Here is a 20,608-nt window from a genome sequence, read left to right as displayed (position 1 = left end):
AATTAAAATCGTTTAGTATTTTCCTTGTCTACCGTGCAAAAGCATCATCAGAGGGGATAAATCAGTTTGGTTGCTGATGGTGAAAATAATGTTTCTCATTTTAAATACGGGTCACATTAAGGGGGATTACGTGAGGCGTTTAGGGGGGGGGGGGAAGGGTCGAGGAAATTCTCACCCAATTTCACGTGGGGGAGAGTTGGGGTCCTGGGAGGTTGTATCACATAATTTTTTCCGCAAAAAACAAGTTTAATATTGCGGGAAAAATGGGTTCAATTGAGAAAAACGTGTTTCTCTACTAAAATATGACTAAATTCTACATGATTATATTTATCGCGGCTTCAATTGTTTGGCTTCCGGCCAGCCAAAAGGTGGACCCACATTTGTGAAATGGCTTCAAATGATTTAATTACAATTAAAAACTTTTTTTAATAAATCCTACGCAATGAAGCATAGATTAACGTATTTACTGAAAATACGCATTTTGAACAATCTCACGCGAGATTAGAGGGATTAGGTCGAGCCAAATCTCACGATATCTCATTAAGGGCGGTCCAAAAATCGCCAAATTCACATCACGTAATTAATGTTATTTCAATCGTAAATTAATCACCTTAGGCAACTCCAGAGGAGTGGGGAGTGGGATGAAATAATTAAAAAGGGTCTCCTCGCGTAAACCTATCACTGAGGTTATTTAAACAATGAATAATCAATCGGCAGATTAAAGAAATGTAGGGGTTATTCGGGATATCTATTACTGGTTGAGAGTAACCTAGGTTAGAGCTATTATATGCAGTAAGAAAAGGGTACAATTGCTTATGCTTTAACGTGCCATCGGACGGTAGTGGCAGCGCTGTAAAAATCTCTTAAAATGGCTCCGTAGACAATTAATATGAAATAAAATTAACTTCCATCATCGAGCAAGCACGGGGTCCACCAATATGGTTTCTACGACAGTAGCTATCAATTTTCAATATTTTTGGCACCATAATTAGTCAAGTATTTCCATTACGGCTGGTGACATCGCCAGAGTGGGCCAATTTCTGTTTATTATTCGGCATGTTCTTCGGTTATACGCCACGAGATCATTACATCTCTCTCAAGTTTAATAAAAAATCAACTTCCAATAGAATAAAATGTGTTGTATACATAGCAATTTTTTGGCCTTATAACAAAGTAGTAATACGTATTAATTGAGAGCAAAATAATCTTTTGGAGTTGGAACTGTGTATAAAAAATATAAGATCATGAATGCATGAAAATTTTCCGATTTGTGCACCATTTCTCGTCGACGTTAACCGTACTGATGAAGGCGCCACTGCTTTAAAATTTTAACTCACTCTTGATCGTTAGTTGAGAAAATCTCAACGTTATCTTAATTTTAGCTAAACAGTTAAAAAATTATGCGCGTTTACTCATTTTCCCACTACCTATTGAGAGAAAAATATCACGCATCACCGTTGCTCGAACGGTCTTGTTTAGTGGTACTTATATGCATTGTTTAAATATTCTGCTACTCACTTGAAAATTTCAGGTTGCATATAGAAAGAAATCGTGTCAGGCGTGACATCGTGAATATTGTTAATATTCGTAAATAAACATAGTTGTTATACCTCAGACTTCATACAATATCAACTAGGGTTTCGGAAGCGCGGTGCCTTTTCCTAATTTTAATGTTGCTTTAATAATAATTTTCTAAACTGAAGTTGATACAAAATTAAGAGTGGAGTATTACAACTGTGTTTCATTATGATTTCGTAAAGTTCCAACATTTGCCTGCTTCTCAAATTTAAAATTTTACCTCAGTTTCTCTCCGATGTGAAATTTGTATGCTTGAGGTTTAGAGAAAAAAGTAAAGTAGGTACAAAGGTTTACCTTAAGGTAGGTACAAAACATTGCCTGCGCTGCGTTGCGTGACGAGAGGATGCGATGCCATTGGGACCCACGAAGGGAAGACGCAGAGACGGGAGAGCGGGCGGGCATTGGCACTGAGATGGCTCCGCGACGATATCAGCGTCTCTTGACTGGATCCGATCAAAGGTCAGTGGATGCGGCGAGGGCCTCCCCACATTTGGAGGGGGGTTAGGGAGGCAGATGCCTCTGGATGAGGAGAGGGGAGTGGGGAAGCCCGCATGGGGGTGGGCTGCCCGGAGTTAGTTCTTAACAGATGTTGAGGAATATGGTGGGGGAAGGAAGAAACGAGCTGCAGTGGGAGGGAAAGGAGAAATTGTGGGACAAACTAGGTACCAACGATCGCACATTTAAAACACCCCAGTGTCTACTTCTTGCGTCGTCTTGGAGACCGGGCGTTGTAGGCGTTGCGAAGCGCACGTGATGGAGTATCCAGTATTCGACAGCTGATTCGTCAAGTCTCGTGCGGATGTAGTGAAATGGGGCGGTTCAACTGGTCTTGACGGTAAGAACACTATTACTTTTTGGGGTAACTATTGCTTCATCGTCATCCATGTATTGTGATGATAGCAGACACGGACCGAAGCTTCGCCCCGGAGAAAAAGATAGTTAAGTGGGAAAGGCAGGCGTAAAAAGACCTGTCTTTTAGATTGCCTTCTCTAAAATATACTTAACTTATTGGGAAGCAAATGGACATAGTTGGTAGACGGTTGGACTTCTGATAGAAGGATCTCGGGTTTAAATCTGGATGAAGCCTTTGAACACCCGCGAGCAAATCCTCGAAATGTGAGGTGATCAAGAGAGTGGAAGTGGAACCTCCACCCTGATTTTTTAATATTTATATTCCCCTGGCTTTGTCTGGAGCGAGCCCTACCGTAACCTATCCAAACCTACCTTCTGGTTGAAACACCAATTACTTGATAGCATATGAGAATCGTCAGGAGAAAACGGGTATTCCATGATTTGGGTACATGCCTCTCCTTGAAACACAAGAAGTACTACTCACTCGCGTCTACGTAGGGTTCAGACTTATATTGAAAACCTACCCCTCCGTAAATATACCCTAAAAGGGCACATCGATCTCGTTCGAAGTGTCTTCGTTACGTACTATTTGGTTGTAAAATAAGCAATTAACTTGAAAGTTTCAGGGTGCTCAAACTGTTCAATATTTGCATGCATCTGAAATCTTAAAATATTACCTCTGTATTTTTTTTAAAAGTGAAATTTCTGAATTTGAGGTAAAGATAAATATCGGTTAGGGTTCATTCTGTATATCGTGGAAATTTCACTGTCGCAGCTTAAGTTTTACGCGAGTGGCACTTCACGAAAAAAGCCGAAATAGAGGTCGAGAAGGAGTGATGTAGCCACTTAAACCCGTGCTCTCCTTGTGGTCAAGCGCTATAGCCTCCACTCCGCACCGTCCTCGTCATTTTTTTCGCTTCCTATGAGATAACGCTCGAGAACGTATCTCCAAAATTTTCTGGAGGTCAACTTTCGCAGTGGGACTGGCATGGCGGGAAATCATGAGGAAAACTAGTCCATTGCGATTACTATGAGTCACGTGTGACATGACGTCGACAGTCTGGGCTGCAATTTTTTTTCGTCGCTTAAATATTTGTCGATAGGCTGGGTGAGGGCAACTTAAACCTATGCGTGACACGCCTATATGTTGAAACGCTCCATTTTCCCGCACCGATAGACTGTCATTAGGAATACAAAAGTCTCCTCCTCATAAGATAATAACGAGTTTCTCAATTTCCGCTTGCTTGTGGTGATTTTTCAGCAGCGAGTGGGTCCTATTGACCCAAGGTAGTCTGCGAGGAAGATAGAGCGAAAGAGATTTAAATAACAAAGAAGTTTTTGTCGGAAGCCAGATAAAAAAGACATCTTGCATTCGAATTATTTCGACACTCGCAATCTCCCGCCAAAGAAAAAGGGGAAAAAATAAATTCGGGAGCAGCAGACGCCAGCGGAAGGAAACGCTAGAAAAACACGAGTTTCTAAGTGTCGTTGACTAGGGGGTTGGGAGGAAGACATTGCGAGGAGGACAGAGGGGAATAGAATACCTCTCATTAGGGGAGCCATTGGGGGAGGAGGGGAGAGAGGGGAGGCGGGAGGTGGGGGGACGTTCTTCTCTCTCTCCCTTTCTCTTGGGTGGCGATGAGATAGCCTAATTGAGGAGGTCGGCTTGGGGGAGGGAGGCTGGCTGCTAAGGTGATTGACGGAGATGGTGACAGGATGAATGCTAACAATAGTGGCGCCTGAGGTTAGTAGCCAGGAGAACGATAAAGAACCCGCGCAACTTGGGAGGAGGGGAATGCTACTTTTCGGCATCGACAGAGGTAAGTAAGTACGTCCTCCCGCAGTGCAAAAACATGCATTCTACCTCGGGCCAAGTATTCTCCCTACTTTCACCGGATAAGTTGATCATGCATTACTGACGTTATAATGGATAACCCTGCCATCTACCTCAGGGTTTTGACTGCTGGATAAAGTTGTTGTAGACTAACAGCCAGGAATGTATAAACCACCACCATCTTGACCCGGCACTCAACGCCCTGAGCTAGATGGCAGAGTAAGCGATTGAAACATCGGCATCGCCTCATCAGCTTACCTGAAGGAATTCCCATGAAGAATTAATAAGAACCGTTCGCCATGAAAGCGTCTAGTTGTCTAAAACATCCTTTCAATGGGAAAAAACTTTTTTGAGATGGGGTGAGAAATTTGTACGGGAAGGTATATTAGTGTTTGGGCCGTCAATTTAAACTTTACCTCCTTCATCATATGGATTGAATGCCTCCATCCTGTTGAGTTGTCGATGGTAATATCCTCGTGAACCTTCCTTTTTGACAGGAAGTTGACCACGTTGGCCGCCGCAACCAAACTGTGAGAAGTATCTTGAGAAGTCTTCGAGGCGGAATCGATTGCTGGGAATCCGTAAAACTGACGCACATTTTCCGGGAAGCGTCTTTCCTTTTGGTCGTGGATTTCCTTTCTTCTCAGCGACGTCACTTCGTTCTCATATTGGCGTCAGAAATCACCGCGGCCCTTATCGGCTCAAACGCATGAATTCGCGCGAGTCGAGAAAGATTTCTGCCTCTCGATTTTCCTTTTATCTTTCTCCCCACGTGCAAGGCGGGAGATACCTCCACGCAATCGACGAGTGCTTTTGTGTCATTCTCGCAGACTCACGAGATGGCTAGGTGCTTTTTCTCTCATTCCGAAATACTTGTCTCGGCCTCCGCATGTGCCCTAATTTCGAACGGAGATGTGGCACTGCGCTATCAACTCGCTTGCGACTCGCGGTCCGATTCCGCGGGAAGACAATACGTCTCGCCCCCTTCCCCTCTCGTTATTAGATTTCCTCCACCAATTACTTGCTTGCTTGCTCACCTTAGTCCGTAGCTCCATCTGTTGAGTAATTACGAAGCACAAGTGGTGGGGTGGGGCGAGATGGATTGAATGCCTCTAGCCCGAGGGTTCTCTCTAGTCGACAGCGTACCCCCGTAACGTCTCCGCGTCGACAGCGGCTCGGAAGACATGCTTTCGGGAGGATGTTTACTCCGCGGCCGTGATCTGATGTATGCTCGCGTCCCATCCGCAGTGCCAGTTCCGTGGGCCGGGCGGAAAGCGTCCCCGTCAATTGAGATAGGCTGAATTGAATTGGCTGTTGATATCGTCGAGGTTTCGGACTAAGTCATCAGTCAGCGAGATCTATCGGGGCAAGTGGCCAGCGCATGTGTGGCCAAGCACATGTACTTCCCGCTGCATCTGCGAGGAGAAGAGGTTTGGGGGACACTTAAGGTACTGTTAAATTCCTCAAAAGCGTTGTAGTAAATTGATTACGCGCAGAGCACCGTGTAATTTACTGTAGTCACCGATCACATCGTACTTCACTTTCTGGGAGTGGTGTTGTAATTCGAATGCGTGGAGGATTTCCATTTCTAAGTTGCCTTTCATAAGTTAAGTGACGGCAATTATTAACGATAAGATATGATTTTTCTCTTTCCTCTATGCTTTACTGATTTATTAAAATTCAATTTGATCGCAAACAATCTTATGAATAGACACGCGAGGTAAATGTAGCCTCTGAAAGTTCGTTGGCATTCACAACTTTCATGTCCCATTACTGGCTTCACTGCTGCGATTTTCTTCGCCTGAGAACCGATGAAAATAACAACGCGCTCTCCGAAATCTACGGTCTAACCTCCAAATTATTCCGCTTTGTTTAGTAAATGGATAGCACCCAGTAACACTTGATGTCTCGATCTATGCACGTCGTCCCTTTAACTGCTGAACTATTTCCACGCGGTGATAATCCTGCTTGGGGAGGAATGCTAAGTGGGGTGACGAAGCCAGGGGTTGCCGCGAGAGTCGCGCCTATTCAGAGCACTAGGCGAACCGAAAAGGAGAAGAGTGTTTACTGAGTTTATATGGCTTTATGAGATGCACCGCAGCCGCACGATATTTTCGTGGCAGAGGTCAAGGGCGACGCATTTATTTCTCCACGAACTCATTTGAAATGATCTTTTCTTGTTCAATTGCATTGAGGATAATCAAGTTTTACTCAGCAATGAAGCTATTTCCACCGCTATTTTTGCTAAAATTTTGACGTATATTATTATTTTATACATTTAAGTATACTTTAAAAGAAGTTCGAATTGGTTTTTGAAGTTAATTTTTTTCTAACGATTGCGCCCCGGAAAAACGCTTGAAATGAAGTATATTTGCTAGAAGGTTTGCTTTAAAGTAAAATTAATGATAGAGGTGATCCATTCAAGTATAGAGTTCATTTTACGAGGCCCTAAATCCAAAATAAGTATTTTGTATTGCGCGGGGAAAGGGTAGGAAGAGGATAAAATTTTCAGAGAGAATGAAAGAAAATAGGTCTTCCTAGGAATTGAAGAGGTAAAATCATTTTTGGGGGAGAGACAGGCGGGTGATTCGCATTATGCTTTGTGTTAACCTTGTTACTCGGCGGGATAAATTTAATATTGTAAGCCAGCTCCTTATTAATATTGCTCGGGTATCGTGTGGGAAAAAAATTTCTGCGAGATTTGAACTCTGGAACAACTTCGGGCCGCTCATTTACATCATTAGGGATCATTTTTTCACTTGGAGCCTGATTTACAATATGAGGACCTGCGGCGCCCCCCCCCTCCCCCCGAGTTGGGTATAATGGAATATCGCCCAAGTTAACAAGTACCTAAACTTTGTTTGTGGTGCGGGCCCCTAGGCGCGAGCGTGTATGTATCATGTGCTCAAATCCAGCCCTGGGTTCATTGTCTATCCTGCATCGCTATTAATAATAAAGGCAATGAATTCTCCGTTAGTCAACACTTAGCAAAATTATGCGTGGTACAATTTTTTTACCGCCTATATCATTGCATATTAAGTGTAATTCAATGAAATGCCTTTGAAATTTATGGAAAAAGTACGTGGGACCGAACTTACTTTCCTGCGTGGGGTTCAAATCGTTAGCTAGCTAGTTCAGTGACCCCGGGTGCTTAGGATTCACCTAGGGCATAGATGTTATTTGCCTCGCGGTATTTAGCTGGTTGGTGGGATTGTTTGAGTGCGACAGCCGATTTCAAGACTTCTATTTTCCAAATAATTCCTATTATACCATGCTTTCAAAACAGCTGTCTAGTCTTAGACTTGTGATTTCTTTAAAAATACGTGATTTCAAAGTTACAAAATCCTATTGCATTACAAAAATTGCGTTGAATTTTGGAGGGCTGATTTCTTATCAAGAAGGAGGGCCATCTTTCTATCCATGGCCTCGTAATTTAAAATATCATTTAGAGGAACATAGCGAAACATAGCATTATTTCTGCGAATCGTCGCAATTCGTGCCTTTTAGAGAAGCATATTTTTAAAAAAAGGTCACCCCCCAAGCATTTGTTCCTAGATGGCGAGATCCTCAACTGTGATAATAAACTTACCATTTACCAATATTTTACTGAGTTATCATAGCATTTGTCATGTGTATATTGTTAAGTTGTATGCTGCATGAGAGTATATAAAAATGGAGAGAAAATGGAAGGAGGAAGGTAGGAAAACCCCGAAACCCGCGAATCAAATCATAAATTTTCCTCTACTCTTATCACTTTTGGAATGTTCATCTATTGAAATATTTATATAGCGATGGCTTCAATGTTTTCTTATAGATAATAAATCAATTGCCGGAAAGTTTTACTTAGGGCGTTTGCCTTGTTCACGCGGTTGTGTACTTAGTTAGATCAGCGTTCAGTTTGTCTTCGCGTCGCCGCGGAATACTTTGATGGACTAAGTTTAGTTCAGTCCAAGATAGATAGATAGATAGTGCCTATCCTCTCCTCAGAACGTTCACTGAAGAATATCTTTAGATATTCCGTTATCTTATTTATTTACGATTAGAACTCAACATTAGTGATTGAAAGGTCCAATTATATCGCGATGAACTTCACCAAGGTTTATCTTGAATTAGAGGGCCTTCATCTTTCGGGTATTTTAACCGCTGTAATTCCGAATGGAACCGTTGAAATGGGGCCAAAATTTGCCGTCATAAGAGAGGACAGAGCAGAATGTCTGTACAAATGAATTAGCCTTGGTAAGTAGTACATTTTGTTTGCGTGGAAAAATACCATAATAATTTTCCCACGGGAATATTCATAATATTCTTATATGTACTAATAATAACCAACCAAATTATTTTAGACCCAGTTCCGTTTCTCATCGCACTTCTTTCATCAAGGACCATCAGAATCTGGTGTACTTAAATTACTAAACTGTTCAACTGCCAACGCCGCCGCATTCTGGTACTCCTGGATTACGCCCAAAAACGACACTTGACATTAACCAGATTCGCGTTTTTCAACAGGCTTTGAGGGTCTTTCTATCCAGTCTCTAAAAAAGTTAAACAGGAGTGACGCCGCCGCTACATTCGTGGTCGCGGGAAATTTCGAAATAGAACGGAGTGGGAATGTTTAAATGAGGTCGCCGTCAACAAAGACTTCTCAGTTGCTTTGCGTTGTACTGAGATTTGCACGTTTATCTCGAAATAAAATGAACAAAAATTAAAGTTTTCCGAACGCGAGGAAGTCTGCCGCCTGCAAGCCAGAGGAGCAGTTTCTTGGTGCTGCCGTTTTTAATTGGAGTGCTCTTGTTTGTAAGAGAAATTGAAGATGTTATTAATTCATGCTGTCCAATGACATTTGGTGGTCTGGGGCAATGTTTTCTCCATGCACCTTTCGCCCTCACCGTAAAGATCGCTGAGAATTTTTTAGGGGCCCCTCCGAGCAGGGGCGCAGCCAGGAATTAAGGCTGGGGGGGGGGGGCTTTAGGTGCAACTAATACCAGGGTGTGTGGGGGTATAGAATACCCACTAGGATAAGCGGTAGGTGCGAGATTAATAAATTGTGAAATTTTAAGATAAATAGTTCAAAATGGTGAGTTTTTCGGCTTTCTGAGGGATATTTTGTTAATCCTTATACTATTCTATTAGTAACATCAATCCAATTAGGTAAAATGGATTAAACTTAAACATTTCTCTGAGCTCTGGGGGGGGGGGGGGTTTATCCCCCAAAACCCCCCCTCGCTGCGCCACTGCCTCAGATTATGTAGCACTGGGAGGCGGTGGAGTAGCCAGAAATGTTTTCCGGTGGGGGAGGTCCAAAACCGGGGTGGGAAATTTAAAAATAAAGGGTACTAAGAAGAGGGTTTTAAACTAATTTCAACACTTTTCGTAATCAAAAAAACTTTATTTTTCAAAGAAAACTATCGTAAATTTATGATTTTCAGTATTTTGTTTTCTTTTCTGAGGCAAGTTATTGTGTTTTTATATTTAGGAGGGCGTCTGGACCCCCCTGAACCCCATCCGCCTCGGTAGGCCACTGCTGGGAGGGTAATTTTAAATCAAATGTGCAGTGTACGACTCTTTTTTGAATTGATTAACTTCAATTTACTGATTTCAAATAATACTCAGCAAGGGTTGGGAGCACAGCAAAAGTTACAACCAACTGTTAACAGGGCTGCCCCATAAGCATTGGGGGGCGTTGGCAGTTCCCTTCTTGGCACTCTTTCTGCCATCTCCTTCAAGAAAGGGGGAATCCTCCCTCCTTGGGAATGTTTTTAGGGATCACTCCAAAACGCTGGTACTCAAAAACTGTTCCCCTTTCTTCCCCTCCCCATGTTGGCCCTAATTATTATCTTTAAGAGTGGTACTCCATCACAATTTCATGGGTTATTTTGATATGACGGGAGCAGAGTGAAATTGGAAAGCACACAGGATTGACAAATCGACTTTCTCAGAATATACATTATGGGGACAGTTGAGGATATTGGTCTTATTCTAATCACTTATGCTACCAGATGAGGTGGAGGGTCAAGGGCTTCAATCTCCCTGAGCTGAAATTTTTGAGGGTTACAGCCTTAAGTGAAATCCCTATGGATGCTCTCTCCTCCAAATCAATTGCCAAAAAAAATGTATTGGATCACTGCCAGCTACGTTTTCATGCAAATAATCTCACAGCAGGTAATGGCAGATCCAGAGAGATGGCTTAAGTGGACAACAACCCCTTAGGGGAAAAATATACAATACGTACTCACAACAATGGTGGACTTATTTCATACTCCCCACCTCTAGGCGGTACATATTATTGGATATTGCCCTCCACTCTGTGATTTGATCCCAGATCTGCTGCTGCTTGTAGAAAGATTAAGGAGAAATGCATACAGCCACTGTTATCTTAGCATGAGAGCAATTCAACTGCAATTTCCTTAGTCAATTTTTCTAACAATATAAAAATTTATCCTATTATTGATTTATAAATAAAATCAGGAACTTTTCTTCTTCATTCAGTTTTTGGGTAAAATCTTATCATGAATCATGAAATTTTGAGAAGTCCTTTTCTGCCTAAATTAAAATTATATTTATGTTCTATTGCATCCCTTCCCTGTGATGGCATACATTATCCTTACATAATTGAAGTGTACATATTCATGGCTGTTATGGAATAAAATGTTATCTTTTTGTAGGCAAACAGCAAAGTGAATGATAATTGTCGGTACACACAAGCAGTTTAAAATTAAACCATGAGATTCACGGAGCATTTGTCCGCACACATCACTCCCGAGTGGAGAAAGCAATACATAAATTATGAGGTGAGTGAACGAACCATGAATAGGATGTTCTTATCAAGGGAACAATTGCATTAGGCATCGCCAAAGAGAAGAAAAATTGATATAACTATAGAGTATATATCCTATTATACTATCCTATATACTTACTCTATGGTATTACACACATAGCATAAATACGTCTCAGATACGTCTCTGATACGTCTCGAATATCGCATGTTACTTCTCAGAGACATTCTGAGAGCTTCAGAGACATTTCTGAGACTTCTCTGTGATGTCACAATGTCCAAAAAAATGGTCTCTGAGATGTCTCATGAGAGTTTGTACTATGGTATGCTTAAAAATGTAGGCAAAAAATTATTAAATGCAAATTATACAGTAATGGCATACCTATCTCGATCATTTTTAGCGACAAATTTTGTGATGGATGACCCTTTGAAAATAAGAAACCATATTAAATGTTGTGATTTTAATAATCACAACTGCAGAATTACACCGAAAAATATGTATGGAAGGCATTGATGGCATTTAAATACTTTTTTTTTAATTCCTGAACGTCTCACGATTACATCTTTGAGACATTGGCGATATTGGAGACATTCGAGACCATAGTGAGACGTCTCTGAGAGGTTCTATGCTATGTGGGTAATAATTTGAAAAAAATTGCCTTTCCATTAAAAATGGAGAAGATAAATATTCTTGAGAATAATAAAAATTTGCTGCATGGATCCCATGATTCATTATTACCAAAGGTTGAGTTTGTTCCAAGTAGAAATGTAAATATTGATACTTACAGGAAATGAAGGCAATGCTCTACTTAGCCGTTGAAGAGGCTCCCTCTGCAGAAATAGTGGAACAGGAAGTTGTCACACGCTTTTTCGCAAGCTTTGATGAAAACTTTTTTCAGTATTGTGAAAATGAGCTCACTAAAATCAACACCTTTTACTCAGGTATGTTGGAGTATTCCTATAAAGAAGAAATTATCATGCGAATAATATTTGGATTCAAATAAACAAATAATTCTGGAACTAGTATTTTCAAAATATGTTTTTAGAAACCTTGATCCATGCCAATTTTAATTTTGCAAATTTTATAAGTTAATGAAACATGCTATGAAATAGTGCTCCTATAATAATGAAATGGAGGATTGCATTATTATTTATTTGAAAACATGGTTCATATCGCTTCTCTAACTTAGCAAGAGAGAAAATTTTATATTTATATCACTGAGCAGATGTGAAAGGTTTTCCTTCAAAAGGATGTGAAATTTTTAAATTATAATTACATTTTTCACAAAGATAATTTTTTGTTGCCGATTTTCTTCCAGAGAAACTTGCTGAAGCGACAAGAAAATTTGCATCACTGCACAGTGAATTGAAATCGTCCATCCAGAGCAGTATGCCTGGCAATAAAGCATCATTCAAGAACTTCCTCGGAAGTGGGACTGGACGAGTTGGAGATGTGCTTCAAAGACCTGATGCTCCCGCTAGGAAGTTACAAGAACTTAAATTAGCTTTCAGTGAATTTTACCTTAGCCTTATACTATTACAAAATTACCAAAATCTTAACTTCACTGGGTTTAGGAAAATTCTTAAAAAGCATGACAAGGTAATTGATGGAGAAAAATTTTTAGAGTAAACAAATCCTTATTAGTAAATTTTTCTGGATTTTTATAATTTTTTTGACAAGTTTAATGACAAGTTTAAGAACAAGTATACAAAATAAACATTCTTGTATTATTATCACTTATTTAGTTAACACAGACCATACATCAATATCTCCTATTGAGGAAAACATCAGGTACATATTCGTAGCATATCATAAATATTATATTTCGCTAGATAAAAGTATATATGTATATGCAAAAATTCGGATTAACATGCATGGTAAAAATGATAGGGTCCCGCTAAGCCATACAAGGCTTGTCAGCAGGTGCCACTTTTAACCTAAAGATCGGACTATTACATAAAAAGTCAACTGGTATTAGGTGAACGGAAAATTTTACCAGTGAATAAGATAGTTTGTATAGAAAAAAAAGTTACATAAAATATTTTTCGTAATTCCACACCCACAAGAAAACTCAAAAATAAATGAAAAGGAATCTGTGACATACACGGATACATTCACTCAAGAACCCAAATATGCACATCACATACAATTTTGTGTATGAATACATATGTACATATATATACATCATCCCGATTATGTCCAAAGTACATGTTAGAGCATATAATTCTCATACAACCAATTTCTTAATTCTTCTTTCAATATTGACATTTTTTTCTATAGACTCGATATAATTAGGTATTAGGTTAAACAATTTAGGAACTGTATATTCTAAAGTTATAATACCAATAGTAATGATGGTAATAGACATCTTTATCCCCTGCTATATAGCAAATATTTTTAGCGTTTATTCTCATTAGCAATATTATGACAGCATGCTATTCTATTCCACAGTTACTTTCGGTGGAATCTGGACTTCGATGGCAAGAGGAAAGAGTGGCTACATCACATTTCTACACTGTGAAGGAGATAGACAGAATGATTCGTGAGACTGAAGCAACTGTTACCAATCAACTTGAGGGTGGTGACCGTCAAAAGGCTATGAAAAGACTTCGGGTTCCACCTTTGGGGGAGCAGCAATCACCTTGGACCACATTTAAAGTTGGACTTTTTTCTGGCTCATTTGTAATTCTATTTATTGCAGTAGTACTTTCAGGTAATTATGAGCGTAATAGTAATGTTTTCATCCACATTAATGTTTACTAGTCTTTCTCAGCATTTGAGCTACCATAAATTTGAAGCTTCATGTTTTTGTTTATTTAAATTTTTTTGATTGAATTTTCCTCGTACACATGGTCATGTGAGTCATGTGAATCATATGAACCACAGGGGTGGTTCTAGCAATTTCCTGAGGGTTAACAAGCTATAGAAGATTCATATATATTGATCTCTAATTGTTAATTCAATTATTGTCGTCAACCAGATGCCATTTGCTGAGTGGTTCTCCTAAATTTGTCCTCCGAACACGACATATGTTCACCCATAAAATTGCAAAAATGCAAGTTTCTCAACATTTGAACACTGAGGGCAAAATACAATCTAAAGATTTTTGTCTGGGAAAAACTTACAAAAGGCTTTTGAAATATGCATCTGCTTTTGAAAGAGTCATACGTTACATTCCATCAACCTTACCTAAAATAAGAAGGCTAGTCTAAGGAAGACCTAAATGTCAGAGTGACCATTCATTCATTTGTCTGTATAAAGAAGCATCAGTTAATTGATTTATGTTTGTACTCATATTCTAACAAAAAGTAGGATGCATGCATAAAATTGATTGATTGAAGCGACCTTATAGTATGGAGATAATTTAAAGACTTCAAATTGAAATATTTTTTTCATTGCGAAATTTATTATGCTGATTGAAAAATTCCATGAATATACAGAATGGTTTTCAACTAAGTCTTTTTTATAATAAAAAAGTTTCCTTTAAAAATTATGTGACAACAATGCTGATTTTAGATGAACGTGATTCATGTATGCACTCAGTGAATAGAAAATGCAATGCTAGTCATACTTTAGTGGTGTTAAAAATTAATGAAACTTTTTATTTTTACATTTTTTTAGCAATTTTCCAGCAGGAAAGAAGTGACTGGTATGTTGTTCTTCGCCTATATAGAGGTCCACTTGTTCTAGTAGAATTTATTTTCCTGATGGGAGTGAATGTGTATGGCTGGAGGTCATCAGGAGTAAATCATGTGCTCATTTTTGAACTTGATCCACGTAATCATCTATCAGAACAACATCTCATGGAGCTTGCCTCCATATTTGGTGTTGTGTGGGCTCTAAGTATGCTGGGTTTCCTGTACTCATCTTCTTTGAGCATACCTCCATATGCAAATCCTTTGGCCCTTGCAGTTATCATGCTGATATTCCTTGTGAATCCTCTACACGTTTTCAGGCATGAAGCTCGCTTTTGGGCGATGAGAGAAATAGTAAGTACATGAGCATACTCTGTTAGTGAAAAGGAGATTTGTGTACCTTTTGTGACCTAATTAGTCAATGAAGAATTTTTTCTATTACATGAATATTTGATTCCTAATTATTCAATTTTAGTTATTATAGTTATGGTACAATTTTCTCAGAATTAATGCTTCAAATTATTCACAGAGTTAAATGCAGAGTTATCATGCTTGTTTTTTTTTATCAATTTCCATAATTTATGCGCCTAGTTTCAAAATGGGCAACTCCTCTTCCTCTACTTTTATCAGAGATATAATAACATCACTTCCTGCATTAATTGTAATACATATATATCTTTCTTCTAATGAGAGGTGGCATGGGGAAGAGTAGGTGCATAGGTACAACAGACATTCTGAATTTCCTGGTATTGGCAGTATCGTTGTGTACACTTAAAGTGGCTAACTTCTTGACCAATGTTTCACTTACGAAACAGTCCATTGTTATGAAAAAAACAACTATGTACTGCTGACCATAACCAAAGGGGAAAAGGAAGTGAATCCTATTCTTGCTTTTTTTTGGGTCTGGTCCATTTATGGTCTTCCCACTGAAATTTTGGGTTGTGATAGCTTTATCAATGAAGCCAATCATTTCTAGTATCGAAACTAGGGTAAATATTTTTCTATCAATGGTTTACCTTTGTTTCCTGCCTGATGGTACTTAAGTCTGGATAATCTCCATTCCAACTTACAGTTCTATTTGGGCTTAAATTAGTCTTTCTTAAGTTTAAGGCCCTTGCGGTAAGACTTCTCAAAAATTGTGAAGTAAATCTGCGCAGATGGTGCAATAATTATTTAAATAATTACCATTCACTCTCTCCACCACTCAACACATATTTTTAAATAGTTATAATTCTAAAATTCCTATTCTTAGGTTATCAAATCACGTATAAAGCTCATTCTTGGTTGAATTGGTTTACAGGGCAGAATTATTGCGGCACCATTCTTTCATGTTGGATTTGCTGACTTCTGGCTAGCTGATCAAATGAATAGCTTGGCAGCAACTTTCCTGGACTTTCAGTACCTCATTTGCTTTTATTCTACAACTGAAAATTGGCTAGTTGCTGGGGGTAAGTTTATGATTGTGTTCTATGGCTGAAAAGATATTTAATTTCATTCAAGTGTACTGATTAACTGGTATTTTAAACATAAGAATCTGAGTACTCAGGTCCAAATCTTATTCATCAAGCAGTAGTAGTCATGGGGATACTGCCTGGCACTGCTAGGTGCTTGGTGCACTAGGTGCTTGATAGGTTAAGGATGGAGTTTTGAAGGATATTTGGAAAATCACTTTCTATCGTCAAAATCAAACTTATAACTGTCAAGAAAGTTGACTATACATGCATGTTAGCCACTAGCATTCATTAATTTTCCTCTAAAATTAAAATGTATTATTTATGTGTACTTTTTAGTACCAAATATTTTTCTTATAAAAATGATCAAAAGCAACAAAAAATGAAAGGGATGTGATGTGAAGGCTCAACTTGATCACTTTTGCATAGGGAATGAAGCAAAACAGTCAGTGTCCTGCCAAAGTTTGCATTTCACGTACTATGCTCTACTGATTAAGCCTCACCGGTATACTTACACCATACTTACGTTTCACTGTTTTCTTGGACATACTGTCATCGCTTGGGTGTGGTTTTCACTAAGTTGCTGTGCCCATCACACTGTACAGCAACCTTCCACAGCAGATATCATATTTATTCACCAAGGGCATGATATGATATAAGGATATTATTTATCCACGGAATTTTCGTCCCCTTTCATTAAAGATTTGGCCTTTATGCTTTTTTGTGTGTGTCCTCTATGATGTAGAGGTGGCCACCATTCTTCTGGTCCCTCCCCTGTTATTTCTGGAAAAATTGAAAAGATGTTTATTTTTAAGATGGCTCTCCACTGTAAGTTTTTGTTTCACCAACTTAGCTAATAAAGTTTACAAATAATTGATGAATATCTGAGAGCCACTGGTCTACTCATGTCGGACCTGCGGTGCATTTATGCTGTGAGGTATTGCATATCACCTAGGCACCATGAAAAGTAATGACCCACCCCAAAAAATTACCTTAATCTACTCCTGCTTTTATGGAAGGTTTTTACAACATCCTCCTATTCCAACATTATCTGATTTGACCTCAAATGCTACGAACATCAAGGGTGCAGTACATTTTGACACCTTATATAATCATGCATCGTTTAGATATTAATGAAGGGAAACATTAGAGAAAAGTACTGTATTTATACAGAATTTGGCTCGCAAAAGGCAAAACATGAAGTGAAGCAACACAGCCAGACATTAGGAGTGGTATGTGGGTTCCTTGTACTTGGAAGTAAGTGACCATTCTCATACAAGGCAAAAGTATTGAAATATTTAAATCAACTATAAATTTCATCCGTATAATGTTGACAGTTTAAGTTATTATCAGTTTACCATAATGACCTTATTCATGGCAACTTCTCCTGATGTATAGGTTGTCAAATTCCTCCTGAATTTTTGTAACATTTTAAACTTTAAATATTGAGCTGCAGTAGTGAGTTATATCCATTAAAATAAACTTCAGACCTGATATCCCGATATAAGTATGCAACTTTTTGAACAGAGTTTTGATCCCAAAAAATATCATAGCCAGCCAGTGGCGCAGTGAGGGGATAAAACCCCCCCAGAGCTCAGAGAAATTTTTAAGTTTAATCCATTTTACTTATTTGTATCAGTATTACTCATAGAATATTGTTACAATTTATCAAATATTCCCCGGAAAGCCGTAAAACTCGCCATTTTGAACTATTATTCTACAATTTTTTTCTGGAGGAGGGCCCCTGCAAACCTGCTTACCCTTGTGGGTATGCAGTACCCCCACACCCGTAAGTATTAGTTGCACCTAAAACCACCCCTAGCCTTAATTCTTAGCTGTGCCCCTGTAGCCAGCAACCAGCTGCTGGAGAAGCCTACAGGATTGAACTCAAGAAAATCTTCCTTACCTGGAATGATTACATACTTCACATTGAATTAAATTATTTATTTTTAACTTCAAACTAATATTCCTCAGGCCATTTACAGAAATACAATGGTTTTTCATGAATAAAATTTAATTTTCAGATACGAGTCAATGCAATGAAAAGTCGTTTATCATAAGGCCAATTGTGAACTGCCTCCCTGCATGGTTCCGTTTTGCTCAATGCTTGAGACGTTACCGTGACACAAAGGAGGGCTTTCCTCATCTAGTGAATGCTGGGAAATATTCTACTACTTTTTTTGTAGTAATTTTTGCAACATTGAAGAGTTTTTATGCAGGTATGAATTAAATTTTACTCAATCTTAGTAATTAATGATTGTTGTAATAATTTCTCATTTTGTATGAATTTTTGTTATTTCCAGGAAATTATGAATCACAATTTGAAAATCCATTTGTTCATCTTTGGATCATTGCCAATGTGATAAATTCATGCTATGCCTACACATGGGATATTAAGATGGATTGGGGCCTGTTTGACAAAAAAGTCGGGGATAACAAGTTCCTGAGAGAGGAAATTGTTTATTCTTCCCCAGTAAGATTTTTACTCATGAGTGATTATTTGATAAAACAATTAAAGAAATGTTGGTAATACTTGGTACAAAGATAATTTGTCATTTTACAACTTTGCTGACTTTTTGGATGTGTAATGAAACCATCACTAGTCACAGCGAATATTTTCTCTCATTTCAGTTTTTTTATTACTTTGGCATTGTTGAAGATCTGGTACTTAGATTTGCATGGGCTATATCCTATGGTTTGCAGCAGGCTGAATTGGTTAATGGTGAGGTAATGACTACAATACTTTCACCATTAGAAGTGTTCAGGTGAGTTTGGTAAAAAAGATATATGTTTTATGATAGTTTGGATGAGCACAAGGGTGTACCCGGGATCAAAATTAGATGGGGGCAAGCCGTGATAGATCAAGTTGTAACAAAGAAAAGGTTATGAAACCAAAATACATATCAAGAAAATAATAACAGTGCTTTATTAGTTTTTAAAATTTATAAATAAAGGAAAAAATATTTCTATTTTAATTACATGCTTAAACTGATATCACTGGGATTTAAAGAAAATTTGTTCAAAAATTTTGTAAGAAGTATATATACTTTAGCTTCTGGGGGGGGGGGGGGGCAGCTGCCCCCTCCTGCTCCCCGCTGGGTACGCCCATGGATGAACAAATTTATGAATGGAAAATTGTGAATGAGTAAGTCATAAATTCAAGTTATGTATTCATTTTTTCAGGAGATTTGTGTGGAACTATTTTCGGTTGGAAAATGAGCACTTAAACAACTGTGGTAAATTTCGAGCTGTGAGAGACATTTCTGTGGCTCCAATTAATTCGTCAGATCAGAAAATTATTGTCACCATGATGGATGATGAAAATGGAGTAAGTAATAGGCGGGCCAAAAAAAGTAAGAAGAAAGATGACAAGATACCACTTTTGAAGGCCACAACTGCTATAGCCATTGTGGAATAATTGTTAATCATCAGCAATTAAGTATTAGTCATTTACATATCATGATCATTAATTGCATGTGTTTGGAATTTTATGTAATTATAATTGTTTGATTGTGAACATAAGCAAACTTTCTGTGCCATGAGGACTGCTCTAGTGATTGTTGCAACTCAAGTGGTGAGAAGGTGCAAGGAAGAATGAAGATGATGATGAGAATTAAGATGAATTCATTTTTTTTCTATTCAGAGAAGAGGATTTCTCCTACAAGTATTCCAGATGTCTTTTTGTATGTAGGTTCCATCTCCTTTCCTCATTTTATAAAAATATATAACTGTGATTTTATGTTGTTTTTTGAAGAGAATCAACATTGTTTTCCTGAAAATAAATTATTTACTTTTGTACTTGATGCTTGTGAGTTCTGAAAATTCAGAAGGAGGAGATAAACAAGAAAGATTGCTTCACAATGGAAAAAATTTCTCCCAATGTTTAACTCTTAACCAACATACGTAATGATTGCTATTCGCTGAAATTTGCTGCACTTAGGTTAGTATCTAAAATTCACATGGACATCTTAAATTCACACTCTAGATATCTTAAAGTGTATGATGGGTGGCTGGAAAAGCTACATCTCAGTCCCATAAATTGCTATCTTTAAATACCCCAAACAAGTGCTTAATTTCAGCATTCCGTCACCTCTCAGGGAACATGAGAAGATGTAAAAAATGTAATCTTTTTTTTACATTTGATAAAACATGATTACTCTTTGTAACTTTTATTAGTTAAAAAAAAATTAGAAGTTTTAGGGGGGAAGGGCTTATATTTGAAAATCGTGTGCATTAGATGTGCAGGTATGCGTTCTGGTGCCTAAAATTTTTGAAAATTAACATTGCCTCAAATATCCTTTTCGAAGCAAAATTGTTGAGATTACAATTGAATAAGCTTGCTAATGCAAAAAAATATTTGTAAATGAGGAGCAAAAAAATTAAAATGGTATTGCCAAGGATTCGAAAATGAAAGGAAGACTTCATTGACTTCCACTGATTTATTTCGTCAGTACGACATGTTTCGATCCATAGAGGTCATTATCA

General features: G+C 38.4%; 1 protein-coding gene and 2 long non-coding RNA genes across 10 annotated transcripts in view; 1 reads left to right on the top strand and 2 right to left on the bottom strand.

Annotated features, from left to right (window-relative positions):
* LOC124167528 overlaps positions 1–11,898 on the bottom strand; it is a 45,610-nt gene extending 33,712 nt beyond the window's left edge. The window contains exon 1 of one of the 3 annotated variants that reach the window (XR_006866710.1): positions 11,823–11,898. This is a non-coding gene — a long non-coding RNA (uncharacterized LOC124167528). Of the gene's footprint in view, positions 1–4,680; positions 5,296–11,822 lie in introns of those variants that run through there. The other 2 variants (XR_006866709.1, XR_006866706.1) reach the window with 2 other exon arrangements.
* On the top strand, positions 1,912–19,921 carry LOC124167437 (xenotropic and polytropic retrovirus receptor 1-like). Of its 5 annotated transcripts, none has more exons than XM_046545416.1 (11): positions 1,912–2,037; positions 10,927–11,052; positions 11,825–11,978; positions 12,356–12,636; positions 13,489–13,750; positions 14,659–15,026; positions 15,973–16,120; positions 18,148–18,342; positions 18,427–18,596; positions 18,755–18,888; positions 19,307–19,921. In XM_046545416.1, exons 2-11 carry the CDS (start codon positions 10,984–10,986, stop codon positions 19,539–19,541), a joined length of 2,016 nt encoding a protein of 671 aa, XP_046401372.1. In that variant the 5' UTR covers positions 1,912–2,037; positions 10,927–10,983; the 3' UTR covers positions 19,542–19,921. The 5 variants fall into 5 exon arrangements, with proteins under 5 accessions (XP_046401372.1, XP_046401370.1, XP_046401371.1 ...); XM_046545414.1 differs by lacking the exon at positions 1,912–2,037 and adding an exon at positions 2,218–2,413; XM_046545415.1 differs by lacking the exon at positions 1,912–2,037 and adding an exon at positions 4,083–4,250.
* LOC124167539 overlaps positions 11,907–20,608 on the bottom strand; it is a 118,301-nt gene continuing 109,599 nt past the window's right edge. The window contains exons 2-3 of one of the 2 annotated variants that reach the window (XR_006866711.1): positions 16,650–16,906; positions 11,907–11,994 (exon numbers count right to left, since the gene is read on the bottom strand). This is a non-coding gene — a long non-coding RNA (uncharacterized LOC124167539). Of the gene's footprint in view, positions 11,995–12,426; positions 12,515–16,649; positions 16,907–20,608 lie in introns of those variants that run through there. The other variant, XR_006866712.1, reaches the window with a different exon arrangement.

This window comes from Ischnura elegans, chromosome 1 (genome assembly GCF_921293095.1).
Source record: "Ischnura elegans chromosome 1, ioIscEleg1.1, whole genome shotgun sequence".
Taxonomy (NCBI): domain Eukaryota; kingdom Metazoa; phylum Arthropoda; class Insecta; order Odonata; family Coenagrionidae; genus Ischnura; species Ischnura elegans.
This window is presented reverse-complemented; position numbering and strand designations above follow the sequence as displayed.